The 9,975-nt window shown below is 57.0% G+C and overlaps 1 protein-coding gene across 1 annotated transcript; it reads left to right on the forward strand.

Annotated features, from left to right (window-relative positions):
• Nucleotides 1-1,163: 1,163 nt before the first annotated feature.
• Nucleotides 1,164-4,121, forward strand: LOC123143153 (glycerol-3-phosphate 2-O-acyltransferase 6). Its single transcript, XM_044561997.1, has 2 exons — nucleotides 1,164-2,206; nucleotides 3,049-4,121. The coding sequence occupies exons 1-2, from the start codon at nucleotides 1,574-1,576 to the stop codon at nucleotides 3,931-3,933; spliced, it is 1,518 nt and encodes a 505-aa protein (XP_044417932.1). The 5' UTR covers nucleotides 1,164-1,573; the 3' UTR covers nucleotides 3,934-4,121.
• The last annotated feature ends 5,854 nt before the right edge of the window (nucleotides 4,122-9,975 follow it).

Below are 9,975 nucleotides of genomic sequence, written 5' to 3' on the forward strand. Positions count from 1 at the left end.
CTGACACCAAATCTCGCCGGCACGTGCGCACCACGAGAAATCCTAACCTCGACGCCCCAAGGAGGTGTTAGGAATCTACGCTGAAGCTCCGTTTAATCCGTCCCGACTGACAAACTTGAGGAGGATCGGAGCTCAAAAGACTGAATCAAAGAAAAAGCACCGTCCCTGCAAGGACTAAAAAACTCTTTAACATATCTACTAGCCGGAGTTGAGGCGGCAGTATTCCCCTTCCCTTCAGCGGTCGCCGGAATGGCCAATGGAGGGGAGGCAAATCCATGAGCTCGCCTGGGAAGATCGAGGGGAGGAAGGCTCTTCGGTGGTCGTCTTGTGGAGGGGAAAGAAAGACGTGATGTGATGGAGCTAACCGAACCCCCATATTTAACTCCCTAAAAAATTAGGCTAATTCTTTCATCCGTTGTCACATACATTTCAAAAATTGCACAATATTTCATCAACAATTTCAATGATTTAAATGCATCACATGCACCAATTCAGCAACAAGCATAAATATAGTTAATCAAATCAATAATTCATATTAAACACATGCATACATTTCATCCAAAGGCCACCAAATCGATCAAGTTTCTCCAAAAATGCACCACACATCGTGTCGTACGTCGTGGACCAACAACCCTTATCAAGTTCATATACTATACCAAATCAAGCACTCCCATGATCAGCATCACCACCGCGGCCGCCACAACCATCATCACCACTACAACTCCGGTCGAACCTCGATTTTGCAAAAATCTCACCACATGTGAGTCGCCAATTTTGCCAAATCTTACAGGGGTGTTTACATAGTGGGTTCCCTCTGGCATTTCCAAGTGCTTCCAAAGTTTCGGATAGAATAAAATTCATGATAGTTGTGGCAAAAAAAAAATCAATGTCATGAAAATTGAGGCAAAATAATGAGCGCTGTCATATCAATGATGAAACTTTGCAAACACTTAAAACATTCAACGGTGTTTGCGGCACCAAAATATTAAGAAAACTCCTTTTTTTTTAATTTACTGTTCATGACAGGTGTATATGTGCTCACGAGCAGCAGAGGACTTTGGTAGTGGCTTGACATGATTCTTGCCCAAAGCTATTTTCTGGTTGTCGACCGGCAACGCATGCATGTATGCATGGTTCCCCTTCATCACGCGTCCGTTGTTCTTGGACGGCACTTTGCGCGTGCATGCATGCCAATCGGTAGGATATTTCTCCTGCTCGGAATCGGAGGCAGGGCCAATCCCAGATCGAATCCAGCTCGCACCCGACCGGCATTAATCGGCCGGCCGGTGGTGAACGAGTCGTAGCCGTCGTCCGACTCCGACTGTGGTGGGATGTGGTTGGCGCGTATAAACAGAGGAGGTGGGGTTGGCGCTCTGCTTTCCACCTCTGCTCGCCAAAAACACGAGTCTCCTTCGGCCCCCGTCGCCATCACCCGCGCCCACGCCCGCCGCGGCGCCGCTGGGCCGCTCAGCCAACCCCAGCAACCCGGCGTACAAATCCTACACGCATACCACTCGCCCCGGCGGCCCGGCATAATCGTCTCGTCGATCGATCAATCTCCGTGAGCGCGTCCATGGCGCCGCGTGGAACGGCGGCGATGAGCAGGTTCCCGCCGTTGTCGTCCTACGACGCGTCGGCGCGCGAGCGGCGCACGGCGGCGTCGGACCTGGACGGCACCCTGCTGGCCTCCTCCTCCGCGTTCCCCTACTACTTCCTCGTGGCGCTCGAGGCCGGGGGCTACCTCCGGGCCCTCGCGCTGCTCCTCCTGGCCCCGTTCATCCTGCTCCTCTACACCGCCGTCTCCGAGCCGGCCGCCATCGGGCTGCTCGTCTTCGCAACGTTCGCGGGGCTCCGGGTGCGCGACGTGGAGGCAGTGGCGAGGGGCGTGCTCCCCCGGCACTACGCCGCAGGGGTGCGCGCCGACTCGTGGGAGGTGTTCCGCGGGTGCGGCGCGGGCAGGCGGGTCGTGGTCACCGCGTCGCCGGCTGTCATGGTGAGCCCGTTCGTCCGCGAGTTCCTGGGGGCCGAGGTGGCCGGGACGGAGCTCGGGGCCTGCTGCGGGCGCTTCACGGGGCTCATCAGCGGAGGGGTGCTCGTCGCCGGGAGGAAGAGGGAGGTCGTGGAGCGGCTGTTTGCCGGCGGGGACATGCCGGACGTCGGGCTCGGCGACCGCGAGAGCGACCACGACTTCATGGCCATCTGCAAGGTACTAAATTAGATTTTGTGAAAGTTTCTTGGATTCGACACAATCTTTCTTCAATAGAATTTCTCTAATTGATAGTATTTGAGTGGCCAGAGGTCAGACCACACGTATATTTTCAAGTAAATGAATTGCTCTTTTGTGTGCTCAAGGCATCAATCTCATCTACAGTAGCTTTTTCTTGTGGTAGTTGGAGTTGCAAGAAATTGTGTGGTTCCTAGCTTTGCCTTCTCAGAGCACCTTTGATGTCCCTTAGTTTTTTTCTTTTGAGACAATTCTGTCCCTTTATTACCTAGGAAAGAAGAAGAAAGTCCCTTCTAGTTTTCACATGTTTAGCCTTCAAAGTTGTCCATATTAATTACTACTTAAATCTGCAAAATGCTGAGTAGTCATAATTTACTTTCATTTCTGTACTTTTGGTTACTTTTTTTTTGGCTAAGAATTTTGCTGACCTGAGTCTTCACTGGGTACATTATGAAGCTACTTGGTGCCAACCAAATGACATCTGTCTCAGTCCTATTACCTGTCGCTTTGGACAGGGACAGATTACTGTTGAATAGTGATTAGTTACTCCACTAATAATTTCCAAATAAAAAATACTCCCTCCGTTCCTAAATATTTGTCTTTCTATAGATTTCAACAAGTGACTACATACGAAGAAAAATGAGTGAATCTACAGTTTAAAATATGTTTATATACATCCCTATCTGGTAGTCCATTTGAAATCTTAAAAAAACAAATATTTAGAAACATAGTGACTATGTTTGGTTCAGATTATGCTAAAAAAATTAGTAGCAGCAAGTACCGCTGATTAATCTGATTTGTTTCCCGAGCATGTGCGTATGCAGGAAGCCTACATGGTGCCCACGAACAAGAGCGCGCCGCGCGTGGCCGCCGACGCTCTGCTGTCCAGCGTCGTGTTCCACGACGGCCGCCTGGTCCGCCGGCCAGACCCGGCGCAGGCGCTCTTCGCGTTGGCCTACCTCCCGGTGGGCTTCGCCCTGGCCGTCTTCCGCGTCCTCATCAGCCTCCCCGTCCCGCCGCACCTCGTGCGCCACACGTACCGACTGACCGGCATCCGGCTCGCCGTCCAGGGCACGCCTCCTCCGGCGCCGCGCGAGGGCTCACCCGGGTCCCTCCTCGTGTGCAACCACCGCACGGCGCTGGACCCCATCATCGTGGCCGTGGCGCTGGGACGGCCGGTGACGTGCGTGACCTACAGCGTGAGCCGGCTGTCGACGGCCATCTCGCCGATCCCGGCGGTGGCGCTTGCGAGGGACCGGGAGGCCGACGCGGCGCGCATCGGGGAGCTGCTGGCCTCCGGGCGCGACGTGGTGGTGTGCCCGGAGGGGACGACGTGCCGGGAGCCGTGCCTGCTGCGGTTCTCGGCGCTGTTCGCGGAGCTGACGGACCGGATCGTGCCGGTGGCGCTGGACGCGGCGCAGTCGACCTACTACGGGTCAACGGCGAGGGGGTGGAAGGCCATGGACCCGTGGTTCTTCTACATGAACCCGCGGCCGGGCTACAAGGTGACGTTCCTGCCGGCGCTGCGGCCCGAGGAGACGTGCGGCGGCGGCGGGAGGAGCGCCGTGGACGTGGCCAACCACGTGCAGGCGGTGATCGGCAAGGAGCTCGGGTACCGGTGCACGACGCTCACCAGGAAGGACAAGTACATGAAGCTCGCCGGCAACGACGGCACGGTCGCGGGCGACGATGGCAAGAAGTTTGCGTAAACTGTCGAACTGTATAGATAGTCACGATTCACGGGCCAGTGTAGTGGTGTAGGCTGTACCAGTACCAAAGACACTCTGCACATTGTCTGGTCAAACAGAAGAAAGTTGACGGCAACAGCAAACATGAACATCAAAACAGAGTCCAGATGGAGATTGATAGTTTTCATTTTCATTTATTAGTTCTGTAACTTCGTTTTTTCTATCTTGCTGTCTAACTTTCATATGGACGTTGCTACACAGCGCCCGCGCGCTATGCGGGCGGATCTCGCGGCCGGCAATTATGGAAAGTGTCCATGTCGGTCCCCCACCCCATGAGCTAAAAAAGGCAAGTCCAGCTTCCCCATCTCGTTGCCACGTCCCGACAACCAGCCATCCTTTCCCTCACGTGATCCTCCCCCTCCACCCAGCACCAGAAAATCCTATGCCCACCAGCCCCAGATCCCCGGTGCAACTCCTTCCCCCAGCCACCGCTGGAGGCGTGTGGACAACTAGGTCGACTGGTTAGGCGATCTAGCATGCCGGGGTAGGCAAGTTGGTATTGCCGGTTGAGATCGATTTACGATAGTGTGTGGGGGTCCCGTGTGGGCGAGTAGGTCAACGGCTTAGGCGACCTAGCACGCCAGGGGTAGGCGAGTTGGTATTGCCGGCTTAGGCGATTTTCGAGGGGTGTGGGTGGGGTGCGTGTGGGTGATTAGGCCGACAGGTTAGGCGATCTAGCATGATGGGGTAGGCGAGTTGGTATTGTCAGCTAAGGTCGATTTTCGATGGTGTGTGGGGGTCCCGTGTGGGCGAGTAGGTCGACGGGTTAGGCGACCTAGCACACCGGGGGTAGGCGAGTTCATATTGCCGGCTCAAGTCGATTTCTGATGGTGTGTGGGGGTCCCGTGTGGGCGAGTAGATCGATGGGTTAGGCGAGCTTGCACGCCGTGGGTAGGCGAGTTGGCATTGCCGGCTTAGGCGGTTTCTGAGGTGTGTGTGTGTGCGGGGGAGGGGGGGGGTGCGTGTGGGCGACTAGGTCAACTGGTAAGGCGACCTAGCATGCCGGGGTAGGCAAGTTGGTATTGCCAGCTCAAGTCGATTTCCGATGGGTGTGAGGGTCCAGTGTGGACTCGTAGGTCGACGGGTTAGGCGACCCAGCACGCGTTGGTAGGCGAGTTGGTATTGCCGGCTTAGGCTATTTCCGAGAGGTGTGTGTGGGTGGGTGCGTGTGGGCGACTAGTTAGGCGACCTAGCACGCCGGGGGTAGGCGAGTTGGTATTGCCGGCTTAGGCGATTTCCGAGGGGTGTGGTGGGGGGGGTACGTGTGCGCGAGTAGGTCGACTGGTTAGGCGACCTAGCATGACGGGGTAGGCGAGTTGGTATTGTCGGCTGAAGTCGATTTCCGATGGTGTGGGGGGTCCCGTGTAGGCGAGTAGATCGACAAGTTAGGCGACCTAGCATGTCGTGGGAAGGTGAGTTGGTATGCGTGTGGGCAGCTAGGTTGACTGGTTAGGCGACCTAGCACGCTGGGGTAGGCGAGTTGGTATCGCCGGTTGAGGTCGATTTACGATGGTGTGTGGGGGTCCCGTGTGGGCGAGTAGGTCAACGGCTTAGGCGACCTAGCACGCCAGGGGTAGGTGAGTTGGTATTGCCGGCTTAGGTGATTTCCGAGGGGTGTGGGTGGGGTGCGTGTGGGCGATTAGGTCGACTGGTTAGGCGATGTAGCATGACGGGGTAGGCGAGTTGGTATTGCCGGCTAAGGTCGATTACCGATGGTGTGTGGGGGTCCCGTGTGGGCGAGTAGGTCGACGGGTTAGGCGACCTAGCACACCGGGGGTAGGCGAGTTGGTATTGCCGGTTCAAGTCGATTTCTGATGGTGTGTGGAGGTCCCGTGTGGGCGAGTAGGTCGATGGGTTAGGCGATCTAGCACGCCGTGGGTAGGCGAGTTGGCATTCCCGGCTTGGGCGATTTTTGAGGTGTGTGCGTACCGGGGGGGGTGCGTGTGGACGACTAGGTCGACTGGTTAGGCGACCTAGCACGCCGGGGTAGGCAAGTCGGTATTGCCAGCTCAAGTCGATTTCCGATGGGTGTGGGGGTCTAGTGTGGGCTCGTAGGTCGACGGGTTAGGCGAGCTAGCACGCGTGGGTAGGCGATTGGTATTGCCGGCTTAGGCTATTTTCCAAGAGGTGTGTGTGGGTGGGTGCGTGTGGGCGACTAGTTAGGCGACCTAGCACGCCGGGGGTAGGCGAGTTGGTATTGCCGGCTTAGGCGATTTCCGAGGTGTGTGTGTGTGCGGGGGGGGGGGGGGTATGTGTGGGCGACTAGGTCGACTGGTTAGGCGACCTAGCATGACGGGGTAGGCGAGTTGGTATTGCCGGCTGAGGTCGATTTCTGATGGTGTGTGTGTGTGGGGGGGGTCCCGTGTGGGCGAGTAGATCGACGGGTTAGGCGACCTAGCACGTCGTGGGAAGGCGAGTTGGTATGCGTGTGGGCAACTAGGTCTTCTGATTAGGCGACCTAGCACGCTGGGGTAGGCGAGGTGGTATCGCCGGTTGAGATCGATTTATGATGGTGTGTGGGGTCCCGTGTGGGCGAGTAGGTCAACGGCTTAGGCGACCTAGCACGCGAGGGGTAGGCGAGTTGGTATTGCCGACTTAGGCGATTTCCGAGGGGTGTGGGTGGGGTGCGTGTGGGTGATTAGGCCGACTGGTTAGGCGATCTAGCATGATGGGGTAGGCGAGTTGGTATTGTCAGCTAAGGTCGATTTTCGTTGGTGTGTGGGGGTCCCGTGTGGGCGAGTAGGTCGACGGGTTAGGCGACCTAGCACACCGGGGGTAGGCGAGTTCATATTGCCGGCTCAAGTCGATTTCTGATGGTGTGTGGGGGTCCCGTGTGGGCGAGTAGATCGATGGGTTAGGCGAGCTAGCACGCCGTGGGTAGGCGAGTTGGCATTGCCGGCTTAGGCGATTTCTGAGGTGTGTGTGTGCGGGGGGAGGGGGGTGCGTGTGGGCGACTAGGTCAACTGGTTAGGCGACCTAGCATGCCGGGGTAGGCAAGTTGGTATTGCCAGCTCAAGTCGATTTCCGATGGGTGTGAGGGTCCAGTGTGGACTCGTAGGTCGATGGGTTAGGCGACCTAGCACACGTTGGTAGGCGAGTTGGTATTGCCGGCTTAGGCTATTTCCGAGAGGTGTGTGTGGGTGGGTGCGTGTGGGCGACTAGTTAGGCGACCTAGCACGCCGGGGGTAGGCGAGTTGGTATTGCCGGCTTAGGCGATTTCCGAGGGGTGTGGCGGGGGGTACGTGTGGGCGAGTAGGTCGCCTGGTTAGGCGACCTAGCATGACGGGGTAGGCGAGTTGGTATTGTCGGCTGAAGTCGATTTCCGATGGTGTGGGGGGTCCCGTATAGGCGAGTAGATCGACAAGTTAGGCGACCTAGCATGTCGTGGGAAGGTGAGTTGGTATGCGTGTGGGCAACTAGGTTGACTGGTTAGGCCACCTAGCACGCTGGGGTAGGCGAGTTGGTATCGCCGGTTGAGATCGATTTATGATGGTGTGTGGGGGTCCTGTGTGGGCGAGTAGGTCAACGGCTTAGGCGACCTAGCACGCCAGGGGTAGGCGAGTTGGTATTGCCGGCTTAGGCGATTTCCGAGGGGTGTGGGTGGGGTGCGTGTGGGCGATTAGGTCGACTGGTTAGGCGATGTAGCATGACGGGGTAGGCGAGTTGGTATTGCCGGCTAAGGTCGATTACCGATGGTGTGTGGGGGTCCCGTGTGGGCGAGTAGGTCGACGGGTTAGGCGACCTAGCACACTGGGGGTAGGCGAGTTGGTATTGCCGGCTCAAGTCGATTTCTGATGGTGTGTGGAGGTCCCGTGTGGGCGAGTAGGTCGATGGGTTAGGTGACCTAGCACGCCGTGGGTAGGCGAGTTGGCATTGCCGGCTTGGGCGATTTTTGAGGTGTGTGTGTACCGGGGGGTGCGTGTGGACGACTAGGTCGACTGGTTAGGTGACCTAGCACGCCGGGGTAGGCAAGTTGGTATTGCCAGCTCAAGTCGATTTCCAATGGGTGTGGGGGTCCAGTGTGGGCTCGTAGGTCGATGGGTTAGGCGAGCTAGCACGCGTGGGTAGGCGATTGGTATTGCCGGCTTAGGCTATTTCCAAGAGGTGTGTGTGGGTGGGTGCGTGTGGGCGACTAGTTAGGCGACCTAGCACGCCGGGGGTAGGCGAGTTGGTATTGCCGGCTTAGGCGATTTCCGAGGTGTGTGTGTGTGTGGGGGGGTACGTGTGGGCGACTAGGTCGACTGGTTAGGCGACCTAGCATGACGGGGTAGGCGAGTTGGTATTGCCGGCTAAGGTCGATTTCCGGTGGATTGTGGGGGTCCCGTGTGGGTGAGTAGGTCGACGGGTTAGGCGACCTAGCATGTCGTGGGAAGGCGAGTTGGTATGCGTGTGGGCAACTAGGTCTTCTGATTAGGCGACCTAGCACGCTGGGGTAGGCGAGTTGGTATCGCCGGTTGAGATCGATTTACGATGGTGTGTGGGGATCCCGTGTGGGCGAGTAGGTCAACGACTTAGGCAACCTAGCACACCAGGGGTAGGCGAGTTGGTATTGCCGGCTTAGGCGATTTCCGAGGGGTGTGGGTGGGGTGTGTGTGGGCGATTAGGTCGACTGGTAAGGCGATCTAGCATGACGGGGTAGGCGAGTTGGTATTGCCGGCTAAGGTCGATTTCCGGTGGATTGTGGGGGTCCCGTGTGGGTGAGTAGGTCGACGGGTTAGGCGACCTGGCACACCAGGGGTAGGCGAGTTGGTATTGCCGGCTCAACTCAATTTCTGATGGTGTGTGGGGGTCCCGTGTGGGCGAGTAGGTCGATGGGTTAGGCGACCTAGCATGCCGTGGGTAGGCGAGTTGGCATTGCCGGCTTAGGCGATTTCTGAGGTGTGTGTGTGTGGGGGGAGGGGGGGAGGGTGGGCGACTAGGTCGACTTGTTAGGCGACCTAGCACGCCGGGGTAGGCAAGTTGGTATTGCCAACTCAAGTCGATTTTCGATGGGTGTGGGGGTCCAGTGTGGGCTCGTAGGTCCACGGGTTAGGCGCCCTAGCACGTGTGGGTAGGCGAGTTGGTATTGCTGTTGGGGAACGTAGTAATTTCAAAAAAAATCCTACGCACACGCGAGATCATGGTGATGCATAGCAACGAGAGGGGAGAGTGTTGTCCACGTACCCTCGTAGAGCGAAAGCGGAAGCGTTATGACAACGCGGTTGATGTAGTCGTACGTCTTCACGATCCGACCAATCCAAGTACCGAACGGCACCGCCGAGTTCAGCACACGTTCAACTCGATGACGTCCCATGAACTCCGATCCAGCAGAGCTTTGCGGGTGAGTTCCGTCAGCACGACGGCGTGATGACGGTGATGATGTTGCTACCGACGCAGGGCTTCGCCTAGGCACCGCTACGATATGACTGAGGTGGATTATGGTGGATGGGGGCACCGCACACGGCTAAAAGATCAACTGATCAACTTGTGTGTCTATGGGGTGCCCCCTTCCCCCGTATATAAAGGAGTGGAGGAGGGGGGAGGGCCGACCCTCTATGGCGTGCCCTGGAGGAGTCCTACTCCCACCGGGAGTAGGATTCCCCCCTTCCCTAGTTGAACTAGGAGAGAAGGAAGGGGGAGAGAGGGAGGAAGGAAAGGGGGGGCGCCGCCCCCCTCCTAGTCCAATTCGGACCAGAGGGGAGGGGCGCGCGGCCTGCCCTGGCCTCCTCTCTCTCTCTCTCCACTATGGCCCAATAAGGCCCATACACTTACCGGGGGGTTCCAGTAACCTCCCGATATTCCGGTAAAATCCCGATTTCACCCGGAACTACTCCGATGTCCAAATATAGGCTTCCAATATATCGATCTTTATGTCTCGACCATTTCGAGACTCCTCGTCATGTCCATGATCATATACGGGACTCCGAAGTACCTAAGGTACATCAAAACACATAAAATCATAATACCGATCGTCACCGAACGTTAAGTGTGCGGACCCTACAGGTTCGAGAACTATGTAGACAT

The sequence above is a fragment of the Triticum aestivum genome, chromosome 6D (assembly GCF_018294505.1).
Source record: "Triticum aestivum cultivar Chinese Spring chromosome 6D, IWGSC CS RefSeq v2.1, whole genome shotgun sequence".
Classification (NCBI taxonomy): Eukaryota; Viridiplantae; Streptophyta; class Magnoliopsida; order Poales; family Poaceae; genus Triticum; species Triticum aestivum.

Excerpts from the sequence above, each read along its gene's own strand:
- LOC123143153 (XM_044561997.1), top strand. The coding sequence starts at position 1,574 with ATGGCGCCGCGTGGAACGGCGGCGATGAGCAGGTTCCCGCCGTTGTCG. Across the intron at positions 2,207-3,048 it reads ACTTCATGGCCATCTGCAAG|GAAGCCTACATGGTGCCCAC; the intron begins GTACTAAATTAG and ends GTGCGTATGCAG.